Consider the following 27249-nt stretch of genomic DNA (forward strand, 5'->3'; position numbering starts at 1 on the left):
TGAGGAGTTTTGGATAGATGGTTCAAACATTATTGGGGACTGCGAAAAATTTGAATGTGTTTTGGAGCTTTGATTGGGAATCCTAGACTTTAATATCGGAGGTAGGGTAAGCAGGGAGGACAGAGCAGTTGTGTGTTCATTTGTTAATGATTGTGATTCGCCTAGATCTGTGTTTTTTGCTGAGGTTTGCCCATCCTGTTTAGAAAGAGGGCTAATGGAAATCAGATCATCCGTAGTTAATGGTGACAAGGGCGCATGTATTTGAACTGTAATGTCCCTTTCACCGGTTTGCTGTTAGTAATTTATGCCATTATAATTGATTTTTGTTGTATCTGGCGTGGGTCCAAATTTCAAGTCCTGAGCAAGCATTTCCATTGCGTGATCACTGGGACTCTGTGTGGGCACAGCATCACAGCATGAATTGGCGTTAACAAATCAATTGTTATGTCTGTTTCAGACGAAAGAAGTATTGTTTCTGTTTGCTTAGATAGCATTGGCGCAGCAGCTATGATGTTTCCCGCATTCCCTGCTGATTACTTTCAGTTGAATTGGTTGAGTAAAATGTACGTATGTCTGTGAATAAAGAGGTAGTTCGCGTGCATGTGCGATGAGCATTAATGATTTTTGAAATTGCAACATGGTCGTCCTTAAGCGGCGTACATTTCAACCGTTCCGCAATTTAGCGTTGCAGTTTTGAACGGCATACCAGTTTTCAGTGTGTAGAGGTACGTCAGATTTATCGGGTATGTAAAAACAACCAAATAGGTTATACAAGGTGAACAATTTGCAATGTGTGCAACCAGGTTAGAATAAACAACCTTACTAGTGCAAAACAATGTCAATATGCAGAATGAGACTGCTGTAAATGCGATCAGACGTGTAATTGTTGCAATGGGGAATAGGGTGCTCGCCAAAAATTCTTTAACGTCCGTTCCCTTGGCAAGAACACAAGAAGTTATTTTAGCTTCATTGAGATAAAGGAGCGTATGCACTATACCGTAAGCCCACTCAGCCCAAACAGCCACAACAGCACTTTCCAAACACTTCCTTGAAGGTGCGCGCGCTCTGGATTTCTGGTGACGGGGGCGGGGCTAAGCTCAGTTAGCAAAATAGTCGTTTTAAAAGGTATAAATCACCCAAAGAGTATAAAAAGACATGTATAAATATACAAGTTTGAATTTCAAAGGTCTGTGAGTATTTAGAAGAGGTTTAAAGTCCAGCTCATACTACGACAGTTCGTGGAGCAAACAAAGGGGTCCTGCTACCACAACAGCCACAACAGCACTTTTCAAGCACTTCCTTGAATGTATTATGTTAATATTATATGTTAGAAAATATCTAGGCTAGTGCAAAATTGTAAGCGCTATCAATGCTGCATATATAGTAAGAGATTATTTTCAGGTTAGTCACAGTTGTCGTTTACGCTGGCTTGGCAGTGCCTTTTCATAGTACATGATTTCGTTTGCTTGTATGGCTTGAAAAACGTTTTCTGAAACAAATAAGCGGCAAGTTGAAACCTGTAGCATTCTTTTTTTTTTTACAGACCACAGGCAAATAATTTAAGCTATACTTTGTGTTTATGTAGGTGAGGTTTTATTGAGGATTTTCGTTTAAATTTTAAAATGCGGATTTTAGAAACATTAAGCCCTATAGACTTCACTGCCATTCTGTGCACAATACAGTTGGCACTGGCACTGTTTATGCATAGCAGTTTGTTTACTGTTTCTGTGAAAGTAGGATGCTGATTAAACAGAGAGGGTGAATTAAATTGGATCCCAGTTGCTTTCAACAATGCCCAGCTCACAATCCACAGCCAAGGAGAGCTGTTTACATGGAGAGCTGATCACATGATGATGTGCTTTGATTATTAAAAGTGCTTGCCGGGCATGGAGAGCAATTAATCTCATTGACCAGGTTGATGTTCTAGGCTTCACATTTGTTGAAATTTGTCATTAGAAGACTATGAGGATTATATAAAACAATTCATGGATATGACAACACCCTCAGGAATTATAGAGTTTTAAATCACTGCTGTTTGTGAAATAGACATAGCCACACATTGGTGGAGATGAATAATTAATGCTTGCCTTTGTAATTGCTGAAGTGGTTGAGGATCATCACAACACAATTCTTTGAGCTTTTTTCCCAGTTGGATTTGATGATACTTTAATGTCCACCCTTGGGCTATGTTTTTAAAACATTATTTTAATGGTCTGAAATATTTGTAATGTTCTCCAGGAATGTCCTGATCTGTACATCATTTGATTACACTTTGGCAATCAAATGTTCCGCATACATATGTAAGTCATTTGGCATGTTTTTTGGGGTACTTTGAGCAACCGCCAAGCTGGCCTTTTACATACCTGGCTCTGCATTAATAATTGAATGATATCAATTTCCTCAGTGTATCATGTCATCCTTGGTATACCACGCTATATGTGGCTTGATTGCTTGCACTCCTCACTAACCCGCTCAGCATGATACAATCCCCCTTATGATATACTGCTTGTAAGGTATCCCACTGCGATTATCAATCAATCAAAGTTTATTCGGATAAAATCCATAAATCACTTCACAAATGATACAACAACACATAAAATCCATGAAAATGTAAAAGTCAGAATAATCACATCGCATAAATAGCGGCAGCAGTAAAACATAAAAGTAAAAATTGATCCTCCAATAAATGCTACCTTCTATTCCACGATTTTCTTAAAAATTCCAAGCACCACCATGCCACAGCAGTTGATTCGGCACGTAATAAAAAGATCAAAGCAGGCCGACATTGATTAAAATTAGCTTCTCTCAATAAAGGGAGAATGTTTTTTTCTAATGTTGTGGTAAAGTGGGCAAAATAACACAAAGGGCCTCATTACAAGTCAGGCGGAATGGGTTAACGGCTCCGCTAAAGGTGGCGGGCCCGTTAACACCATTCCGCCTGATTACGAGGTTCCCTCGCGGGACTCGGTAAGGACGCCAGGCATCGCTACTGGTCCCGCAAGGGGAAGAGGGAGCTAACAACGGGCCGGTCGTAATCGGCCCGTTGTTAGCTCCCTCTCCCATTCCCATTGAACCCTATGAGTCTCAAATGAGAATGGGGAAGGTCCGGGCCCGGGTCCCCTAAGGGAGGAATTACCGGGCCCTCCAAACTCGGAATGGCCTGGTAATTCCCCATTCAGGGAACCTGGTAAAGGAGCCCGGTTTGGCGGAAGCCATGGGGTTAATAGCTCCATGGCTACCGCCAAACTCGTAATGAGGCCCAAAGTGTAACAGATCTTCTTTTCCTTCACTGCATCCGAGGCAAACTGTTGACTGCTCATGGCCCATCCAGTTCTTCGTGTTGTGTCTGAGCCACAGAAGATCAAAACAGGCTCTAGTCAGTGCCCAACGGTCTGCAGTTTTGTTGCTATGCAGCAGGTAAGGTTGGATTACATCTAACTGTGTAATTAATGAGTGTTTCCTGTTTGAGACAACTGAATGCCTAGATGTTTCCCGATTATTCAAAGCTAATGTACGGAAATTCTCTTATACTTTTTGGAATCAGCTGGTGTTAATAAAACAACAGGGCATTCCAAACTTAGGGAATTCATCTGTAACGAACACTTTCAAATAAAATTCAGCCATGGAGATTTGCACCAAAAGGGCCCCAACGCTAGGCCTTTAAAGATACTGTGAGTAAGGGTGGCTCTTGTATTTGACCATATAGATAACCAGTGTAGGAGAGGTGCCATGTGCCAAACATCCCCTTTATGAGTTATACCCAGTTCTGTATGTACGGCTAAATTCGGGGCAGAGTAGGATAGTCCCAACAGTTTCTTCAAAAAATTATATTCAATTACCTCAATACTTGCTATTTTTTCATTGCCCAAGAGTGCCGCACCATAATTGGCTGTGGCTTTAGCTTGTGCTTTGTGGACTTCAAGGATGAGGTCAATTGGCTGGCCCTGGCAGATATTCATGAATCGTGAGATGCCACCCAGTGACTGTTTCATTTTTATGTTTTGTTTCTGAATGTGGGACAGCCCCTGCCAATTTTCAGTAAAACAAATGCCAAGGTAATCGAATTTGGACACCCATGGGATAATGGCTCCATTGCTTAGCATATTGCACATTTTTTTTCTTGTGCTCCCCTCGTGTAGAAGCCTTTACTGACAATTTGTTGACTTCAAGTCAGACATAAAATTAGTGTAGACATCTATTAGTTTCTTAAGGGCTTTCAGGGTACAGGCGATTAAAAACCGTGTCATCTGCATATGCCAGTACGGGAAGGGGTTTAGTGCCCACACATGGATAGTCTTCCTTCGACTCCACCAGAGCCCCATATAGCCCATTGATGTACAATGCAAACAACACTGGAGCTACAACACATCCTTGGTGTACTCCCGAAGCTACCTCAAAGTAGTTTGTACATTGCCCCTGCTCCCCAAATTGGACGCAAGCTCTAGTGTCCTCATGGATAATTTGCAGTATTTTTATGAGCTCAGCCAGGCAGCCTATGGACCCAAGCACATGGCAAAGTGAGGCCCTATCCACTCTGTCAAAGGCTCTGTTCAGGCCCATGAAGGCTAAGTAGAATGGTCCGCCCTTTACAAAGATAGAGGACACCCCAACCAAGTATAGATTAAGTGCTTGGTCTTGGGTACCCAGTCCAGGCTGGATGCCATATTGAGTTTCTGAAAAGATTTGGCTATGGCAAATCCAGTCCTCAAGGCATTGTAGGATTACCTGTCCAAAGCCCTTGAAGGAGGTGTCCAGGAGAGAAATGGGGCTGTATGCGAAAGGATTTTCTGCATCACCCTTTTTGAATATGGGGTATATAATTGCGGATTTCCATGATTGTGGAAATACTCCTGTTCCAAATAGGAATTGAAACATGTTGTCAGAAGTGGAACCCACAGGTCCAGTTCCCCCTTGAATAAATCTGCAGGCATCACGTTTGGGCCCAGTGCACTGTTTTGCAATTGTTGTGTAACTGCTGTTTCCACTTCATTCAGGGTCAGATATACGGTTCAACGCGGTCAACGCCCTCGTACCTGGCTACCTGTCCCTTAAACAGAGACGTGAAATGATCTGTCCAGTTTCTAGCTCCCACGTAGTTTTCCCTGTGTGTCTTTACCCTCTTATATGCTAGTCCGCCTGCAACAAAGTCTCAACATTTCCTAGAGTCCCTGTTAGAGGCAGCCAAGAGAAATTGTTCCCATGCTTCATTCTCCAGAAAGCTTTTCCTGGTTTCCACTGACCTTTTGTAAATTCCCCTTGCCCTGATGACATCGACCCTGGTGCTATCCTTGTTACTTAGGGTTCCCTTCAAGTTACTCTGTGCGGTCCTACATGTGTCGTCAAACCAACTGGTTGGTTTAATTTTACACTGGAAGAAATCTGTCAGGGACCTCCACAGGTTTTCTGAGGCGTGGTTGATTTGATGTGGTTCAACATCGTGACCAAGAATGTGCGTAATAAGGTCTATATTTGTGCGCAACACAGTACGTTGGACAACTATTAAATCTCACTTTGCCCATTTTACCCTATGCTTGCACTGTGGGTTGATTTCCCATAACTCTAATTGTGGATGGGCTACAGTGGGGGAGGCAAGGTGGGTCGCTGGCTATTTCCTCCACAACTGTGAAATCCACAATTAGATGACAGTGTTGGACATGCATACAAAAATAATCAATTATTGATGTACCCTGTGTGTTTGCAAAAGTAACCTGACCTGGTACATCTGAATGTATACGTCCATTCAAAGAACACAGTCCCCATTCCATAAACCACATATTCAGCTGTATAGGTCCATTCAAAGAACGCAGTGTCCATTCCATAAACCACATATTCAGCTGTATAGGTCCATTCAAAGAACGCAGTGTCCATTCCATAAACCACATATTCAGCTGTATAGGTCCATTCAAAGAACGCAGTGTCCATTCCATAAACCACATATTCAGCTGCAATCCCCTTGAACACATCCGATCATCTGACATTTGTGGGCGTGCAGTGCCATATGCAAAATCTTTGGCTACATCTGCCAGGTCAGTGCCCAGTTCCACATTGAAATTGCCTCCAGAAACCACTACCATGTGCTCAGCCACTAGGTTTACGATTGTGGATTCAAACAGATCTTTTAATGCCCCAGCCGATTAGTTTCGGAGGCATGTGGGCTGTTATAAAAGTTTACCAGCAGCAGTATATGGCCCAGTCAGGTGTCACCACTATGTATTGGAGAGTATGGGCATTCTGTTGCATCTCCCCAGTATGATAATTTAAGGAGGATTTTATCAGGGTTGCCATTCCCCCAAAGCAGCGCTCTTTTGTTTTTCTGTGCTGGGTTTCAAAATTAATGGTTTAAAGTCACTTTGAACCAGTGCAAAGTCACATCGAACCATGCAAAAATTCCAAGAATCAAGCCCTTAATGTAATCATGTTTATACATCAGCATAGATATTGGTTATTGTAAATAAGTAAACATCAACAGGTACTTGATGCTTTTTCCAAACCATATTTATGTGTAGTTCAATATTGTATAATGCCATGAAGCATTGCTTTGCTAACATTGCTCCGATTTCTATCAATCAACAAATGCTCATGTCGCGTGCACAGGCTTCACACAGAGGAGCTTGAGAGAAGGCCCTGTGGAGTCATGCAGGAGTCCCCAGCCCATTCCTTGGGTTACCTGTCATCTACATCAAGAGCCTGCATGTTGCACTCCGGGACCCTCGCCAGCTCACATATGATGTCACTGAAGCCTGCGGCGGCGGCAATGTGCATGCACGTCTTCCCGTTCTCGTCATCATAGTTGATGATCGACTGACCTTGATGGTGGTCTAGAATTATGGAACACAGAAGTCTATTTCCACTCTGAAAAGACAGGTAGAAGAAAAGTAGGACACATTTATTTTCAGTTAATATATCACGAAGAGAACGGTGAAGTACCTTCAGTGCACAAAGGTATTATAATCCAGGCCACAACATTTACAGTAAGGACAACATAGGTTCTGATTCCATAGAGGTAAGAAGGAACAAGCGGCCCTATGTGTGCAGATGGGAGAAGAGTGTGTAAGAAGTTGAAGGGTAGGTCCATGTTTGGGTGGACATTTCATTGAAGCCTGTTGGGTAAAACAAGTGTAATTTCTTGTGGTGGGATGCAGGATGAACACAGTTAAAAGTGATTACCAATTACTTCACAGAGCTAATGGCATCCCTTTATGAATCCTGCCTAAAAAAGGCAATTTCCGAAATGCACACAAAGGTTTTTAGGTGCACACAATACATCACACTTATCTTGTACACACACACACAAACTCTCGCTTGTAAGCTGAAACGATGGACATTAAAGGCCCACGGACTGCCTCTTCACCCTGGCAGCTCCCAATTCCCTAGGCAGATTTTGTTCTGGTGTCCAGCATCAGGAGAGAGAGCAAATGCACATACATGTTAAGTTTGCTGACGCCAATACACCAGCCGTGAACTCCTTCAGGAATTACACGTTGTTGTGGCTCTCATTGTATAAGCAGTCAAAATTCTGAAAAAGTGAACGGGATGCACACTCGGGGTCCGATTCATGGAATCTTTTGTGCAGTAAATAGGGACCTTGTGCGCCAAACTGCATGCAAAATCCGGTTTATCGATTCATGGAATTGACTGTGCAACACTTTTTTGTACTTTGCAGGATCTTCGTGCAAGCTCGGCACATCTCTGGGAGCGTCCAAGTGCCTTGTGTGAGGCACCATGCAGGGCAGGGAAAGGGGTGGAACTCTGAAAATGAAGAAGAACCAGGGAAAATGTGGGCGTTACGAGGAATGGACCGCAGGCAGTCCATCGCATGCCCACAATTGCGCGGAACAATACATATTCAGGGATCCAACCGTGCAACCTCCGGGCAGGGAAATGGCCACGAAAAGCCCTCATACAATCCGCCACCCGAAGGCAGGCGAACAGACACTTGCGCATAGGATTCATGTGCACAGGTAAGATTGGGTGTTGGATTTAAGGGTGCATGCATGCAGCCGGGGTTCCGATCTAAATTAGGGGTGCACGTACGCAGTGTAGCGGGGTGCAGGAACAGTTTACGGGGGTTTGCACACAGATTTTCCATGTTTTACCAGAGTTATGATAAATCGGACACATATTGTCGGGTGCCGGTTACAGTTATGGGGACACTGCACAGGGTCCCAGAGATACATGCCTGCTTGCGGAGGACCCCATGCACTGTTTTCAGGGTGCGTGTATTTGTGCCCTAGGAGCACGCAAAGGTAGCAGTTTCTGGCCGTTTTTGCTTTGCGTGGGGGAATGTCGGGGGCGTTCCAGACTCGACTTGCGTATACGGTTACTTTGCATGAACAATTCCATAAATACGTAGAGCGTGCAGAAAAACATCTGCACGCAGAGTCGTTTCCAGCATGCATGACTTGTGGGATCTCTGCGCAATATTCCATGAATCGGGCCCTGAGAGTGCAAAAACCAAAGTGATTCATTTCAGGCCAAAAGTGTTTTTTCATTTGATATATAGCGCTCTTGGACATCAAAGGTTGAGCTCTAATAGGCTAGGGGTTGCAGAGGCAGTGCCAGTGTTAACAATGAGTTTACCAACAGTAGCAGCAGGTACCCCTAGCTATCCTACAGACTGTATATAGTGGGGCGTCCACTATGTCCTTTCAGTTCCCTGAACATAGATGCACAGCTGCGGCAGGAAGTACCTGATGTTGCTGGAAAAGATTTGAGTGTTCCAGCGGCCTGGCCTTTCTTTTCATGTAACCAGCAAGCGAGTAAAAGGACCCGCGATTCGTGTTTTGAAGCAGCATGAAATCAGGCCAAATCATTTTCCAGAAGAACACTTACAGAGGAAGCGTTTTGTGTTGTAGTGCTTTAAAGGCCTCGCCTTTGTGCAACAGCAGCCGATAGCCAGCGCTTGAGGAAAACTGGCCATGATGTGTAATTTTATTTATTGGTCATTTGTAATGTGCCTATACACAAGAGTTTTTGAGGCACAGCAAAGGGGGGTGGGGGGAAAGGTAGAAGAAAAGTAGTGATCCTAATAGGCCATGCGACATTCAGATTGTGCAAGTGCTGTAGCGAAAAGTGTAAGGGGGAGGGGAATGGGGAAGTGCAGAAATTGGGTGTGAGGGCACAGTGCCAGGGAGGCCAAGTGGACACGGCCAGGGGGAAGCAGAGAGTGAAGGGGGTCTGCAACTAAGTGCAGGGTAAGGTGCTGGAATGGCTCCAGGGGTGAAAGCCAGCCAGCCAAGTGTAGGGGGTGTGGGAGCAAGTCCAGGATGAGGGTTGTGAGGGGCAGGGTCATGGGAGAAGTGCTGAGGTAGACTGGGCGACGGGGGGGGGGACTGGTGCCATGTATGCTCAGAAGGCCAACCAGTCAAAGGCAGTGGGGACATTAGCTGGGGAGGGAGAGGGAGAAGGAAGAAGAGAAAAGGAAGGTCTTCAGGAGCTTCCAGAACTTAAGGAGATCTGGCTCAAGTCTGAGAGGAGGCCATTTCAGAGGGAGACACCTACAGAGGAGAGAAATCTACCCCCACTCTGCTTGGAAAAGCGTCTGATTTGCAGAGAGTTAGACGAGCGAAGGGCTCTAGTAGGGAGGTATTTAGGGAGAGCGAGTTGGACATAGTGGGGTCCCACGCCCTGGAATGCCTTGTGGATGATGCAGAGGGTCTTGGATTTGATCCTTGCAGCAACCGGGAGCCAGTTGAGTGATTTAAGGGCTGGAGAGATGCACTCCCTGGGCTTGAGGCCAAGGATAAGTCTCACAGTCCTATTGTGAATAAGTTGAAGGGGCGAATGGAGTAATTACGCAGATTGAGGAAGAGGCTGTTGCAGTAGTCCAGCCAGGAGAGAACTAGAGCTCTGGAGACATTGAGTTCCGGGGGTAAGGTGAGGAAGGAGAGAATGCGCCTGAGGAGGCGTAGCAGAAAGTTGGCCTTCTTGGCAAGGTCCAGGATGTGAGGCGAGAAGGAGAGAGAGAGGAGTCAAAAATGACGCCAAGGTTTTTTGCTTTGCACGAGGGAGAGGGGAGGGTGCCCAAGGAGGTTGGCCAGAGTGTGGGAGGAAAAGAGGGAGCAGATTTCCCAACAAGAAGGATTTCTGACTTACTGGCATTAAGGCAGGGATTGTTAGTAGTGCTCCAGGGGATAGTGGAGAGGCAGTCAGGAATGAGAGAGGGTGAATAGGAGGGTAACTTGAAGGAGGGCTGTGTGTCATCAGCGTAACACTAAAAATTAGGAGAGAAGGTGGCAATCAGATGGGCTAGAGGGGCAAGGTAGATATTGAAAAGCCTTGGCGAGAGGATAGAGCCCTGAGGGTCACCAGAGGTGGAAAGTGAGATGGTGGAGAGGAAAGGGCCCAGTTGAACCTGGGAAGGTCAATCAGAGAGGAAGGAGATCAACCAGTCCAGAGCCATGTCCATGGTGCCAAGTCTGTCATGAAGCCGCTTTAACAACGTGGCATGATTGACTGTCAAAGGCAGAGGGGAGGTCAAGGAGGATGAGAACAGAAAGAGAGCTGGAATCGAGATTAGTGAGCAAGTCTTCACGGGTATTCAGGAGAGCAGTTTCCATGCCATGTACGTGATCTGCAGTGCAGTGTGAATAGCCTTTGAAAAATGTGCAATTAAATGGGACATGATTAAAGCAAGTGCCAGTTATTGTGCTCTTGCCCTCTGCAATTAAATGCAGCCTAAAATACGTATCGAAAATTGTCTAAAAAAAATAAACTAATATTCTACTCCTTGCTTTACATTTCATGAATAATAAAGCACAAATATGTTCTCACTTACCTATAAGAAGAACTCTTCGCAGCCACACATCACACTCGTTTTCCCATAACATCAAACCTCTGACCTTCGCATCGCACCTCTCCCCATAACATTACACCTCTCACCATCACTTAAGACCTCGCCCCATCACACCACATCTCATGCCAGATCATCACTCCACACCCCACCATCCTTTGAAGCCCCACCATATCACTCCACAACTCAATAGGTCGTCCAACACCCTCAGCATCACTCCGCAACCCTTCAAAACAAGCAAAGCGCCACCATATTATGCCTCGCCCCACCAAATTACACTACATCACTATGCACTGCAACCCAATCACCCCCAGAGACTCAATGCCTCCCACAGCCGCACCACCCTACAAGTAGCAGACATTGCACTTAAGGATCACATAATACAGCAAGCTTTGGAATCACCCTGCCTCTCTAAGCACTGTACAAAATATATAATGCCATATCATATCATGTCATATATCGCACACCCTGTATCAGCATCAAAAGACACCACAATGCTGTGACCTCAGCACGACACAACGAGGTGTGTGCTGAATCACGTGCATGGTCACATGTGAGTGACCGTATTAATAAAAGGGCTGAGCAGTTTCCCGCTCGGCAGTTCCTGCACCTGTAAACCTGCAGTCTGTGAGTCCTTATTGCAGCCAGGCTCCGCCAGCTGCGGCATGGCCCTGCCAGGTCGCCCTGCATCGCGGGGCACCCCCAGCCCCATAGCACACACCAGCCACTTCACACATCACACAACATGCATCTTAGGCACTGCATCACCCTGCACCACATCAAAAGACATCACACCAGCCACTCCCCATATCACAACATGCACCCGAGGTCTACACAAACCTATCATTATACACATCTTAGGCTCTGCAACATCCTCCGCTGACGACCGTCCCGTTGCCACACAGCCAGACCTTCTGCATGTATTTCACGCTAGTCAAATGCTGCCTCATTGGGTAACATCACTGGCCAAGAATGCCTGGCATTCATTTTTGCCTAAAATAAATGTATGCCTAATGTTTTCTTTTCAGGACCATACAACTAATGTAATGATGACTGATGAACGCGATAACACACAACACTGGCAAGAAACAGCACACATCCCCACTTCTATAGATACTCAGTAACTGGCACCACAATCCCATACCACAACACCCACAGGTAGGAGAGGGGCATGATTTAAAGATACCAGACCACCCTTCCTGGACTGCTCACTGACCTCATGGCATAACACTCTGATAGGTAGGAAGAGGAAAGGGACCATTGGTACCCTCATGGCCTAACAGCAAAGAACATGAATCGTGCAAATGCGCATATATCACCCCAACAATACTGGACATGCAAAAGATTGGAAGGGCCTACTGGTTTACGCACCTCATGCTAGACGTCATTTACCCCAATGATCCACAAATGATTCCCCTATTTGAAAGAGGTTGGGCGGTGTCCCTGACCTCCGCTGCCTGACAGCCCTAAACAGGAATCACAGACACTCAAAGATCAACGTAACAAAGCTGGCGAGGCAAGCGATGGGGAGGTCCTACAGTAACCCAAATCCTCTGCTAGGCCTACCCATCTAATTGCCTCCACAGACCTACACCACTGCTAACAGGAGTGAACAGGAAGCACGTGAATGCCCACATATCACATCCACAAACCTGGATCAGGAGGAGAGTGGAGAGGGCCTACAGGCACCCGACTCGCTCTGCCAGACCCTTACACCTCGCCAAGAGCACAGTTATCACATGTCATCCTTACCACAGTTCAGTACATCTACTGCCACTCAAAGGCACACACTTATAAAACAACAATTGCACTAAGAAGTCTAGACTGGCATTGGCAGGGGGATTTAAAAAATGCTACCAGCAATATTTTGGAAAGTTGGAGAATGAGGAAAGACAGTCTTGGAAGAGGTTTGCTTTGCGGAATTCTTACCTGCACTGCCCAGTGAAGCGCAGTTTTAAAGTCTTTGTCGACGAGGGTTGGGTCCGCCCCTTTCTGTAGTAAGATCTGGGCATGCGAGGGCCGGTTATGAAACGCAGACCAGTGCAGTGAAGTCATCCCCTACACAAGTCAAAAAGAAGAATATCCAATTATATCAGTAGGCATTGCTAGAATGTTTTTGGGGGATGAGATGAATCGAGTATTATGGTCTGCTGCTGTGCGACAGATGTTTTGTGAGGCACCGCAGTCCATGGAACTTACACCCAACGTCTTCTCCTTTCCCTCGTGCTACAATACATTATACACCGCTGTCTCTAACTGTCTGTCTGCAGTTCAGTCTCGGTGGCCGTCTCATTTCCTTTATCTCAATCCCTCAAAACAGAGGTTCTTTTCTTCCCTGCTACCTCTATGCCCCCTCTCTTTCCTTTCCTCCTTCCCTGCTCCCTTTTCCCCCCCATCTGCCCAAATCCTTGGTTTCATGTTTGACTCCTCCCTCTCGTTTCCCTTCACATTTCCTCTGGTGCTCGTTCCTGCCGTTCTGCTCTTTTCAGCATCTGATATGCCCATCTTTACCTCTCTTCACGCTAAGATTCCTCTTTTCTCACTGTGACTACTTCTTCTTGGCCTCCCTGCTCTTCCGTTGCCCCTCTTCATTCTGTGTACAATTCATCTGTCTGTCTGTCTGTCTGTCTGTCTTCTTTCCCTCCCTTCTCGTTCTTCTATTTTATCCTCTCTACGTGCTTTGTCTCTTCTTCCCTTTGAATCTCTGCTCATGTTCCATTTCCTCACCATTGTTTTCAAGTGTCTCCATCGTCTCGCCCCTCTCCACGTCTCTTCATGAATCTCTCTGTGTTCCCCTGCCTGTGCTTTACGCTCCCAGCGTCAATTCCTCCTCTCTGTCTCCAAGCCCCCTGCGCTTCTTCATGCTTTCGCTCCTTTGCATTGTTTGCCCCAAGCATCGGAACCCTCTCCCACTATCTATTCATTCTTTTACCTCTCTCCATCTCTTTCAAACTAATCTGAAGACGTGCCTGCGATCCCAGCTTCCCAATTAACTGCAATGTTTTCACCATTTCTCTTCTGAAATGTAATGCTCATTTTTTTTGTCTACCAAGTTTTCTTTGATTTCTGTTCAGCGCTTTGGCGTGAAGAGCTACACAAATGAATAAATACAAAGGGAAATACAAGGAAAACATTCTCTCTTCATCGAATGTGCCCTATTCCTGCCAGCAAAGGCAAGCAGAGCAAGGAGACTCATCAACATGCTACTTCCCCCATAGCAGCCGGATGTCACATTGGGCCATGCGACCCCTGGTGAGGTGCTAGCAAAACTCTAGAAGGGTTTTATAATGGCGCAATCCATAGGAAAACGCTCTGTGCAGCATGAATTAGAGACTGACATTGCAATAATATAAATAACAATAGTTAAAGAATTGTTGGCTGAGGCTTCCTGTATGCACCCACTGAGCCGTTTTACTGGAACCAGGGTCACAGGGAATGGCATGGCACAACATGTGGGACTTCTCCCTGCAAAAGAGCGCGGTGAAGGGTCACTGGTAGCTCTACCACGTGGAGACCTACACCGGAAGTCACTGTGGCAAGTGGTTGCCCTCTCCTTAGAGAGTAAGTAGAGGGGAGCATGTACGTGCTTTATAGAATAAGCATCTGTAAATAATTACTCTTAGGGAAATACTTTGAAGTAATAAGACTGCGATTTCACAGTTTAAGTTAATGTGGGGCAGTCCAGTGCTTAAAGAACATACAATCTGGGCCCAGTGTTATACACTCTATCTATCCCCACACCTCAAGCCTCCCTCAATGCCAATCCCAATCACAGTGGCCACTGCTGCACGATGGGCATGGAGACACTTGGAGTAGACGAAGATTTCCCGGTAGGCCTCAGTGACATGGGGACTCGTTTGTGTGGGGTGGGATACAGGACTTCAGCGTGTGCTACAACCCACACGCATACGGAATGTATTTGTATGGATATTTCATTTAAAGTATGCAAGACGAGATTCAGCTGAAATAACAAACGGGACTCTGCGCAATATTGGGCGGTGAGGCCATTAGGCTACTAGAGTGTACTGAGAGAGTCCCATTTGAACGTTTTCATTCTCAAGCTGGCACTGTGTGTGGTGCCGTTCTGCTCGGTAAGGCTGCGTCTATCATGGTCGCACCACATGTGCCCTCACAATGCACAGGTGCTGACTTGCACGCACGCGCTATAGTGTCACGTTGTGGAGCCGTTCCTGCTTGGGCGAGTGCTAAACATACTACAAAGGCGCGCAGTGGAAAGAGAGGCGAGGACGCAACAACAGATTGGCAGTTTCCACTCGTGCCTCCCTGATAATCGTTGAGCAATTGCTCTCTGATTAGCACTGCCTGATGTTGGAAAGGGGGGAGATAGTGATCCCCTGATCAGGAGTGGCTGACTAGGCTTTGGCAGATAATCCTATCACAGCACCAGTGATCGAAGTGTACACAAAAAGTAGTGGCACGATGTTCCTCTGCCCCACCCCTTTTCTACTCTCATTCACTCCCCCATACTCACAGACACCTCCCTCCCCGCTGATCCAAACCTCCTACCTGGGTCCTTCCTTTCTTTCCCTCCACCCCACAAACCTGTGTTTTACAAAGGTTCCCCCAAGACTGAAGAAAACGTGGTGAAAGCATATGCATTTCAATGGCCACCATTAGTGTGTCCAATGCTCCAGATAAGATTTTGAATTGGGAGTATTTCACTCACTATTATTTAAACTTGGGAGTAAAATTATTTTTTAGAGAGTAAAATAGCAAGTTCAAATCACAAAGGGAGTTTTTTCATAAGCAAATAAAACATTTTTTACCTGGAAAACGGAAAGGTTTTTGTAATATTTTTTTCTTTGCACTAGTTATTCAGACACATTACAAGATGTGTTTACTTATTCTGATCGGGCAGTAGTAATAGTAGTTTCTTCGGGTGGCACTACGTGCAGTACGGATCCAAACATATCCATGGAACTGTGTGGGTGAAAGAGAGCGAACAAGGGATTTTTTGTTGGTAGTATTTGTACTCCCTATTTAAGTTTTTTGGCAGTATGTGCCTATTTCTAGGGAGTAAGAGTGTCCCTTATCTGTAGGGTTGAGTGTGTCATTGTCTGTCGCAGCATGCAGCTTTATGCACCCCTTCCCTTACCCCACCATTCGCACCTCTGAAGGGACATGCCAATGACTATAGCCACTGATATGCCCCTATGATGACCTGCAAACACCTGTGTGCCTACACAAGCACCCCTGCACCTATGTAAGGTGTCTCTCCCTATGGGTCCCAAAAGGAGGGGAGAGCAGCAACTTGTAGGAATCCTGAGCCTGGGATACTTACACCTTACCGCACACATGTGCGAATGAAAACCCAGGGGGAATGGTAGATGGATCCTCATATGAAGACCTATAGCAGACCTCTGAATGTGCAGCAGACCCCATGGGTTGTGGGGGTAGTCCCTTTCCTTATGGCCAGCCCAGCCCTGGTGGCTGGCTGTACTTTCATTGAACCTGGTTAAAATAAACAGTCACAGCCTCATGTCATTTGGTAAGAGTGAAACTCTGTATTTATATAACAGTGTGCAGAAAACAAATCAGATCCTCGGTATGCCTGAGTAATATTACATTAACAATGCCCCTAGTTGAGGCACTCTCCCTTAGTTCAGGGACTGCATAAACATTTAAACGTCTTCCTTACATTTCCTCCAGTATTGTAAAACTAACATTGGTGGGGTCACTTGGGGGCCAGCTCATTTACATTAGATAAATAAACCAATTATTAGCACCAGTGTGGTCACTTGGGGGCAAGATCATTCACATTTGATAAATAAACCATTAGTTAGCATCTGTGGGGGGTCAATTAGGGCAAGGACCATTCAGATTTGATAAATAAATATTTCACCTCAGTGGGATCACTTGTGAGCAAGATCATTCACAATTGATAAATAAATACTTATTTCACCTCAGTGGGATCACTTGTGAGCAAGACCATTCACATTTGATTCATAAACAATGACTTCTTTTTTGGACCACACAGGCAGCTGCAGGCTACCACATTACGCAGAACATACAGCGCAGACACCAAACACGCAGTGTCCTGATGTACTGAGGGAAAGGATCCCTAACGAGAGCAACACAGTTCTCAGTGCAGGTAATGGCCATTTCAGTAATCGCCGCTGCAGCACCTGTGTCGAACATAACCTTGGCTTATGTGCTCAGCGGGGTTTGATTTAGTTGAATGTTCCGGCGGCCTGTCTTGGCACTCGCTCTTTCCTGACAAGAAACACCATGCTAATTTCACTGCCTGCCTTTCTTGGACGGTAATGAGGCCTAATGAGGTGCCACTACCTATGACAATCTCTCTTGCCCCCTCTATACCTTGTTGGTTCACCGCATCACGCATTCCTCTCGGTGAGGGAGTGCCCAATGGCCTATAAGTGACGAGAACAACCCAGCGGAGCAGCAGGGTAATATCATGGAACCCACTACCAGACCCCCGTGACTCTATGCTGCCGGGTAACCCGACGGTGGTCAACTCAGTGAGTCCCCACAGGATCCCCCTTCAATGACTCTGCTTACATAAGCACACTGCTGGCTGTCATAGGAGCAACCAACTCTGCTAAAACATTTTCTAATCACACTCCCCTGTGTTTGCTTCCTACAGCCGCAAAGAGAAATGACAGTGTAGTCACGGCCGCAAGGCGGCCAACAGTATACTTTGCTCCTCCAACAGTACCGCACTCTGCAGCCCGCTCCGTAAACCTACCTCAAGTCACAGAGAGGGGAAAGACAATTCACGTCAGCTGCCGTCCGTCCCTCACGAATGGCGCGCACACACGGGCACTCTCAGCCCACGTTGGGTTGCCTCCCTCACGACTCTGCTCGCTACCTCAACCCTGGAGATTGGAGAGCGAGAGCCGGTCTGATCAAATGGCCCACAGCGGAACTCTCCACACACCGGAGGGCCTGGCCGCCCTGGTGTTCCTTACGAGAAGAGCGCCCCTTGCGTCCCTCGAAGCGTCTATATATCATTAGTGGTCCTTCCCACCTGAGACCCAACGCAGGGAACCTATGACAGGATTTTTTGAGAAATCACCTCATCCATGCTGCTCCGATTCCCCCTGCGGGCGGAGCATACCAAGTCCCCCGGGATCTCAGGAAGGAGATAAACAACAGTCATAAAAACAGAACTGATTAACATGAACGTAAACACACCATCTATACACAACAATGAAACGCCCACACTGGAATGTGGGGGTTTACACCTACCACAATTCCCAGATTGCTGCCAGACTGCTTGGGAATAGGATTCATTCGCAAGCAGTCCACTGAAATAAACAAAGCTTGTTAAAGCAGAACCTAGGATAAAATCCACAGCAGGTAAACTGTTATTTTAAAAATATTTAAAGTGGCCTTTCCTACCGTCCTGGAATGGTACTCCAGGTCACATAAAGTAAGGGAACTATGACCGATTTCCCTGAGAAGTAAGGCAACATCGTACCCTTTAGTTCCCTCCCACTTTGACCTCTGGGCAGCATGTGTTTGTAATTTTACTGGGCATGAACTTTTTTGTTGAAATTAAATCTGATAAAGCATACAATGTAGACGGAGAAAGGCCAGCCAAATGAGTTTGTGCCAGTGCTGGAAATGGAAAATATTTACTGGGGATCTCTCTCATCCATGGAGGGGAAGGGCCGGGCCATGGGGAAGAGGGGCTGTGGTGGAGGGGTGTGGCCCCACGCTAGGTCACAATACCAGTGGTCGAAGTGTACAAAAAAAAGTAGTGGAACTATGTTCCCTGCTGGCCTGTCCCTGCTCCCTACAAACCCAATCGCCATGCCACCCTCCCACACGTAATACAAACCCCCAAACACATGCGCCTGCTGATTAAAGGAATGTTCAGTGCACAGTACTGAAGTGCAAGTTTCAACTTCTTCCTAAACTTTTATTTTAAAACAAAACCATTCCCGAACGGTATCTTTCTAAAATAAAAGTATAGGAACATTAAAACATAATTAGAAAAAAGTAGAGGAGCAGCGCTACCAACCGCTCGTGCCCACTTCAAGCAGTGCGCAATACAGTATCTCTTCATAGAACCCAATCCTGGAAATGTGCATGAATTCAAAGAGCATTATGGGAACATAGGAATGCCCACAATTTTAAATTTGAAACATGCCTTATAGTGATTCAGTAAGAAACTCTTTTGAGCAAAAAATGGAAGTTGGACACACTACTCACACTACTCACTCTAAAAAAGTCTGTACATTGCAGGCAGGGATATCACCTGAGGTCTCCCCTGCTACCCCTGTTTTCTCCCTTTGTAACCCTAAAAAAAAGATTTCTTTTTTTTTTTTTTTTTTAATGGAAGCTCCTGGGCTGGGGCCAGCACCATGTGGCTCTTTGTTTCTGTAGTGGTTGGGTTTCTTGTTCAGGCCTCTTAATAAAACAGTGGGTTCCACAAGTGTAGCACTTTGAACCGTGACCCTAAATAAGAAAGAATAGGAATGGCAAATAATTTGTCTTTCTGGCATTCTATACAATAATTGCTGGACTCATTAAAGGATTATTTCAGGCACACTTCAAGTGGTGAATCACTGATTTAGTCTGTTATTAAAGACTTCAAATTCACAATGCAGACAAAAACGTCCAAAAAGCATTTAGCATAGAATAAGCATTCATTTTGGACTATGTATTTAGCTTTTTTCAAGTTGCAGTTATAGCATGTTTTTCTTTCTGCTGTTGTCTCTTTTACGATCATCACAAGACATTCCATCTCGGTGTCCTCTGTCACTTGAGAAAATCCTTGTGCCTAAAAGCTTGTGTACAGTGTAGAAATGTTTGACCATAGCACATAAAGGGACGTTGATTTCATTGTGCCACAATGAATGCTTGTTGTAATGTTTCTATCTTTCCTATCTACATGGCATGCTGTTCAGGATGTTTGTTTGCATGTATGAGGTAACAAGGGCCCAGAGTATGGGATGCCATGTGTCAAGCCAACCTCTGAAGCCTGAAAAGTAGATCCACAGAGGTTTCACATGTGGCCAACTTTGCACCAGAACTGCAGATTGACTGGCCTGCTGTTAAATGTGTTACCAGTTTAATGGTATCCACTACAGAGTGTAATCTGCTTTCTGACTTTGAGAACATTCAGACATGTAATTGCTAATTTTACTATAACCTGTAAGATAGCTATAGCAAGTAAGATAGCTCAGTGGGTTGAGCGCTCGCTGTAGCGATTTGTGTGTGATTGGCAGGCTGCAGGTTTTAATCCCGACAAGGCCAACTCAGCCATTCCTCCTTCTGAGGTTGATAAATGAGTACCAGCACAGGTTGGGTGACATTGTGTGCATATTTGTTCTATATAAAGCGTGTACGCGCATGTGCTATATAATAACACATCATTATCATTTGGCCTAGGACGTCTGCTTGCATTCACAGTAATTTGTTAATATTGGCCTATACACACTGATATTAACGATACATATTGTGATCCATTCTGGTATGAAATGTATATCACGTTACAGTGATGTGATATAACCATATTTTTCGTAGTGTACATAGGAACAATGCTATGTGATGCCACTTCCTGTTTTGGTCAAGGGGTGAAAGATTGTGTTCCATTGCTTCCCATGATGTCACTTTGGGGTGGGATCATATGACATCACTTCCTGTGATGTCATCAGAGGTCAAGGGTTGTGTGATGTCACTTCTCCTACCCCTGGCATTTTGGTGAAATGACGACCCTGACTGCAGGACATGTATACCAGTTTGGACAGCTGTAACATGTATTTGAGGCTTTGGCTGTTTCTGTATTCAGTTTCCTGTGACTCCTCTACTGAAAGTGTCTGCTTGTGGAAATATGGGTTGCTTGTCCATGTGATAACTTTGCTTCATGATATACCACAGAGGGAGAATCCTGGTCTAAAGCTGAGCTATCTAACATAAGCAACCTGACATAGATGAAACACTGATCTGTGGGCAAGCCATGGGTCTGAGGACATGGCAATGCTCCATCAAGACAAGGCTTGCAGGAGCGCAGCTCTGCCTTGTTTCTGCATAGTGTACGTAAGGTACCTTGAGTGAGTCCACTGTGTATCACTCTCTTTGGGGATTTAATAAGTTATTGATAAACGGCAAGTACGTTTATGCATCACTCTGGGTTTAGCACACAGTGGGCTTGCTTTACAAAGGTGTCTTTCAATGGTAAAATCCCATTGAAAAACACATTTGCAAATTTAAATCCTGTAATGTTTACCCATGCAACAATGAAGACAAACCAGAGCAATGATCTCTTGTGATGTTCTGGCTCTGATTACTAACTGGTGATCTTCATTACTCCTAGTCCTACTCTTCCTTGTCACATTACTTTCCTATGAGGCTCTGTCTCCCATACAGGAACTTTTTTTTTCTTTGGAGGTATATAACCCCTACTAACCCACAATCCCAGTTCATTCCAATTCCAGTCAGATCATGGGACCATCCACACCATGGGAGGGCGTGGAGGGTTGGCAATACTGTGACAAGGAAGCGTAGGACTGTGAGTAATGAAGATTTCCGGTAAGTAATCAGAGCATTACCTCCACGTCCCTCTTCCTCCGCCCAGTACTTACCTATGAGGTATACCCAAGCCAGTATGAAATGGAAGAGCTCAATGAGACACACAAACCTGTGAGGCCAAAAACATCAGGTCATCTTCGACTCCTCTCATTCCTTCACCCTTCACATCTTGGACATTGCCAAGAAGGCCTGCTTCCAGCTTCACCTCCTTAGAGGCATTCTCCCCCTTCCTCACCTTTCTCCAGAAGCTCAATGTCTCCAGAGCTCTGGTCCTATCTAAGCTGGACTACTGCAACTACCTCTTCCTCAATCTACCTCTCTCCTTCCTCCCTACGCCCGATTTCAGCTAATCCAAAATAGGGCTGCAAGACTTATCCTTGGCCTCAAGCCCAGGGACTGTATCTCTCCAGCCTTAAAATCTCTCCTCTGTCTCCCGGTGGCCGCAAGGATCAAATTCAAGGTTATATATCATTTCATTGACAGATTTTCTTTTTCTGATGGGTTTTTGAACTAATATTTTCTGCGATCGAACTCATTGAATGTGATTTGAAATTTTTTTGGGGGTACCCCCAAGTTCCCATCGCCTATTGTTTTTTCTCTATTCCCGACCCCCCTCACCCTTATATGCACTTTCCCACCCATGCTATATTTTTAAATTAGTATTTCCATTGAGCCATTTTCGTAAAAAAAAGGATCAAAAAAATGTCTGTCAATGAAAGGACATTGTACCAAATTCAAGACCCTATGCATCCTCCACAAGGCTTTCTGGGGCCTGGAACCATGCTATCTCCAACTTTCTCTCCCTAAATACTTCCCTGCTAGAGCCCTCTGCTCCTCTAACTCCAACTCTTTGCTTGTCAAAAGCTTCTCCAAGCAACAAGCGGGGGGCAGGTCTCTCACTTCAGCTGGCGCCTCTCTTTGGAACAGCCTCCCTGCCCCTCTCAGACTTGAGCGGGACTTCTTTAAGTTCCCGGAAACTTCTCAAAACTCTGTTTTTCTCTACCCATTTCCCTATTTCCCATCCCTGCTAATCACCCCTCTGCCACTGAGACTGGCGGCCTGGACCTTCATGAATCTCACAGGCACCTGCCCAGTCGACACCAGTACCCTCACCCCCCCCCCATCACTGCCCTTGTGGGCCCCCTACCTGGCGACTGTGCATCCCACTGTGGAATTCCTCTGTCTTTGCACTTAGCCAGCGGCCTCCCCCTGGTTTCCCACGGCACTTCCCTCCCGGGCTCTCACCAGCACTTGCCCATACCTTGATCCCCCCTATCACCCACACTTCTTATCATTGCACTTGCACGTCCGAATGTCACAAGGCCTAGTAGGACCATGATTGAATATTACTGTCTTTTTGTCATTACTATTTACTCCCCTTGTTCCCTCTCCACTTGTTTTTTGGTGCCTGGAAACACTATTTTGTTGTATAAGCGCCTAACAAATGCTCAATCAAATCAAATCAATTGATCAATGCAGCAACATCACCAATTTATTGTGCAAAGGAAACACCAGACAAGTCACAGTTGGGCCATCGACAGCACCCCCACTCCCAAGGAACCATCTCTTTTGTTACCAACATTGAGCCGTTAGAGAGTGATAAAGGTATTAGAATCCAATCAAGTAGCAGACCTGCAAATGTTTTGCAAGGGGACACACTGAGCATCAGCCCAGGAGGCCGCCATGCCTCTGGTGGAACGACCTTGGACCCTCAGAGGAACCGGTATCCCAGAAGCTTTATCCAGTGGCTGATAGAAACTTCAGACGCCTTCCTACCGGCCCCAGCAGCCTTAAAGGTCACCAGGAGGCTGTCCGATCTCTGGAATGCCTCAGTCCGGGCAAGATACACCAAGACAACTCTGAGAAACCGGAAGGTGTCTCACCCACTAGTCCCCCGGGATCTGTCATACAGGTGGCCAGGACACGGACATCGCTTTTGGATTCAATTCCTGGGGCTGGACCAGTATGGGAGGATTACCCCGGTGAGGGGTCTTCGGTGAGTGGGAGTGGGACACTGGATGGTGAGACGCGGTAGCCCCTTTCATGTAACACCTTTACCCCATCTTACCTGGCAGGATATTGTGGAACTTTATCCCCCCTTTTACAACACAAACACTTTCCGACTGACAGCCGCTGTAAGGAAAACCAGACTAACACCTGAGCCGTGTACCTGACATTTTGTAATACAATGATCAGGCAAGGTTAGGGAATTACCGACAATCCCTCACACCTGACTTCCATTACACTTTCCCACACGATAAAAGCAGAACACAACAGTACACTCTGAGCGAGACAAAGCACGCGAGGAAACAGCAGTTCCAAGATGGCAGTTTAAGGAGAAGAGAAAGACGGCGAAACAGAAGGGGGTCACAAGGAGGGTAGTTCCCTTGACCTCTTCGACAAGGACCCGTTACTTCAACAAAACCTCAAGAGAAAGCATAAGACCAGGAACCCAGGCTGAAGAATTCTGCATTGTGTGTTGGAGGTACCCGGGACCCTCCCTCGTCATTAACCAAGGCAGGAAGAAGCGCCAGCTGCCGTGGTACTGTCCTTGGCTCCAAGAACAAAGCAATGTCAGTGAAATCACCACAGCCGGTGAGTTGGGGAGACCAATACAAGACTGGTCTGTATTGAAACTAAGGTTGTAAGCAGCAACATTGTATGGTGAGCGCTGGGACGAACATTGTTAAACACGTGTGATAAGAGACGCAAATTAAATTAAACTGCAGATGCTGATTAATGATTGAACTTTAAATTTGATGAACCCGCGTGGGGGCTCAATCAAAGGTCTCTGTAAGGGTCTCAGCTGAGAAGTGATACAAGTAGATGAATTTGGTCCGAGCCCAACAGGGGGAGATCAAACGAATAAAGGTGAATCAAAGTGGTCCTGCGACTGGTGAAGTCAAATCCTGCGCACAGTCGAAAGTCTTCGATTTCGATGAAATAGAGAAAGTATATGAATTTGGTCCGAGCCCGACAGAGGGAGATCAATTGAAAGCTTTGTGTTAAAGTGGGTTGGAGCCTGGAAGAGGGAGGCCCGAGTGAATCGAAAATCACCCAAGAAGTTATACATGAGAATCCTGAGGAGAAAGGAACATTTGAATGTTTGTTTCCTGTATCAGGCCTTCTGAAGTAAGAGACTTTAAATGGCAAAGAGACTTTGATATAGAACGCCCTGATACTGAGATTTGAACTGCATCCTCGTGCTAGAGAAGCCAGAGACTGTGCTAAGCTTGCGTGTGCCACCTTGTCCCATGTGGAAAAAGTGGGGAAGGGAGGCCGACGGCTTGAATATCGTGACATATCATTTCTTTTCTTTTGCATAACATTGTTTCCCACACTATTTGTATTTAGAAGTAAAGATTGGCAATACGTTTATTATATAGGCCCTTTTATTTTGCCAAGGCACCACTAGGACTATGTTATTATTATTTGATGGTCGTAGCTTTCTCCCATCTTTAGATTTAGGATTAGATAGGCGTTTTTCAAAAACGACTGAAGTTCAGTAAATACCCTTGAAATATGATCACTTGTGTCTGTCTTACTGTTTTATACCAGGCCTTCTTTACACAGCCCTCCGGATATCAATGGTGTGCCAAGCTATCTGCTCTGGGGAAAGAAGGTCTGAAAAGAAGGCAGGAAGGACTACCTTGAAGAAATTCCAAGGCCACTTTAGGCCAACAACGGGGATCCCAATGTAAGACCAGAATATCTGGGAGAACTCTGAGTAATGGGGGACAGCAGAGTAAAGCTGCGATTTCCCCCAAACGCAGAGCCGACGTAATAGCAACCAGGAAAGCGGTCTTGAATGTAAGGGGATTGCTTTCAATAAGGTCAAGAGGCTCAAAGGGAGCAGACGGCGGGAACTGTAAAACCAGGGGAAAATCCCAAGGAGGGACAGCAAAACACTGGGGAGGATGAGAGGAAACGTAAAACTCTTAAGGAACCACCAACCCCTCATCCTGCAGGGGATCCCTCAAAACCCCCCTTGAGAGCCTTCAGAGCCACCCGCTGGACACAAAGAGTAGCAACTGCCAACTCCTTGTTAAACCCATCCTGCAGGAACTGCAGAACCGCCAGGACACCACAGCGGAGGGCGGGAGTACCGGAACCCCGCACCAGCGGAAGAAATTCACCCAGTGTTTATCATAGGCTTTCAGAGTACTAGGCCGCATAGAGTGCAGAACAGTTTCCACCTCCTGGGCCAAAAGGCCCAACGCTAACAACCTTTCCCTTTCAATAGCCAGGCTAACTAACGAATCACATGTGGTCCCGGCCCCTGCTCTGCCTGCAGAGGGCAAGGCCACCCCAGAATCCTCCAGAACCCTGAGTTCCAGAAGGGAGGGGAACCAGCCTCTGCAGGGCCAAAGGGGAACTACCGGGATCATGGATGAGGTGCTCCGCCTGATCTTCTGCACCACAGATGAGGGAAATGGGAGGAAAGGCATACAGGAGAACACAAGAACACTCCAAGTTCAAGGTGTCAACCCCCAAAACACCCACTGCCGGGTATCGAGAGCAGAACTGGGGAACCTTGGCCGAGGAGGGGGTGGCTCAGGGGACCAGGAAAACACATGAGACCATATGCCCCTGAACCACCATTAGTTCCTGTGCCAAAGCACAGGGATGCCGTAAGACACTGGAGAGGACCGCCTGGAGCCGGAGAGCCCTCACCCAGGGGGGAGGACCTTCCCCTCCCTGGTGAAAAACTGAGCTCGAATAAACACCAGGTCCTGGGATGGGATAAGGTGTGATTTACCCCAGTTGATAAGAAACCCCCACTCCTCGAAAGCCTGACGCACCCTGAGCAGGTGGCTCTGGACAGTACTCCTGAGGTCTGCCTTGATCAAGTCATCGAGGTATGGGAAAAGTTGGACACCCAGTACATGCACATGAGCCACCATAGGGCCACCAGTTTTGTAAAAAGCCCTTGGAGCTGATTTCAATCCAAAAGGAACGACCCGGAACTGAAAATGTGCACCCCTCCCCCCTACTGAAAACCAAAGAAACTTCCGATGGGATGGGTGGATGGCGACATGATAATAGGTATCCTGGAGATCCAACAAAACCACCTGTCCCCCCTCTGCACCAGGGGAATGTTCTTGTGTAGCGTCTTCATCTGGAAATGAATCCCCTTCACAAATATATTGAGGGCTTTTAGGTCCAAGATCCGTCTGTACTTACCCAAGGGTTTCGGAACCAAAAAGACCCTCGAGTAGAAGCCCAGACCCCTTTGGCATCGGGGAACCCGCACAATGGATTTTCCCCGCAATAGTTCAACAAGAGCCATTGACATGACTGACTTCTTGACCCAGTCTCTGGGCATAGTAGTCATGTCCAGCTCGGACTGAACTGGGGGAGAAAGGAATTCGATCCGGTAACCGTATCGCACCGTCTATAGGGCCTAAACGCCCAAGGCCCTTTTTTCCAACACCAGAAAATAACACCAGAGTTGACCTCCTACTGGCAAGCAATGATTGTCAGGACTTCTGATGAGGCCCAGAGGATTTTTCTGCGCTGGGACGAGGGCGGAACCCCTGGAATCGATGAAAGGATCCAGGGTTTCCACCAGAACTCTGGGCCTGGGGCCCAGCACCTGAAGCCTTGCGGCCCGTGGAGGGAGCCGACTTCTTACGCAACTGATCTGCACGTTTGTCCACCTGGAACATCCTGTGGACCTTATCTTCCAAGGAATCCTCAAATAGTTTGTTAACCTCGAAGGGGAGTTTTAAGGTGGCCACCATCTGGGATCCCTCAGACTTCCAGTCCCTTAAATAGAGATGACGCTGGGTGGAAGCAAAAGCTCCCATTGCCATGACAGTGCTGCACACTATGTTGAAGGAGAGATCTGAAAGCAGTTCCACTTCCTTTTGCATGTCAGTGAGGACAGGTGCAGAATCCAAACCCTCCTCCATCCCCTTGCGAAGATGCATGAA

The 27249-nt window shown here is 46.3% G+C and overlaps 1 protein-coding gene across 2 annotated transcripts in view; it reads right to left on the reverse strand.

The window, feature by feature from the left end:
- Positions 1–27249, reverse strand: part of ANKRD55 (ankyrin repeat domain 55) — a 1206736-nt gene that overhangs the window by 316725 nt on the left and 862762 nt on the right. For both annotated transcript variants that reach the window (XM_069627296.1, XM_069627295.1), the window contains exons 6-7: positions 12722–12850; positions 6668–6852 (exon numbers count right to left, since the gene is read on the reverse strand). In XM_069627296.1, coding sequence (XP_069483397.1) covers positions 6668–6852; positions 12722–12850 — 314 coding nt within the window. The remainder of the gene's footprint in view (positions 1–6667; positions 6853–12721; positions 12851–27249) is intronic.

The sequence above is a fragment of the Ambystoma mexicanum genome, chromosome 6p (assembly GCF_040938575.1).
Source record: "Ambystoma mexicanum isolate Mex_15411 chromosome 6p, UKY_AmexF1_1, whole genome shotgun sequence".
Classification (NCBI taxonomy): domain Eukaryota; kingdom Metazoa; phylum Chordata; class Amphibia; order Caudata; family Ambystomatidae; genus Ambystoma; species Ambystoma mexicanum.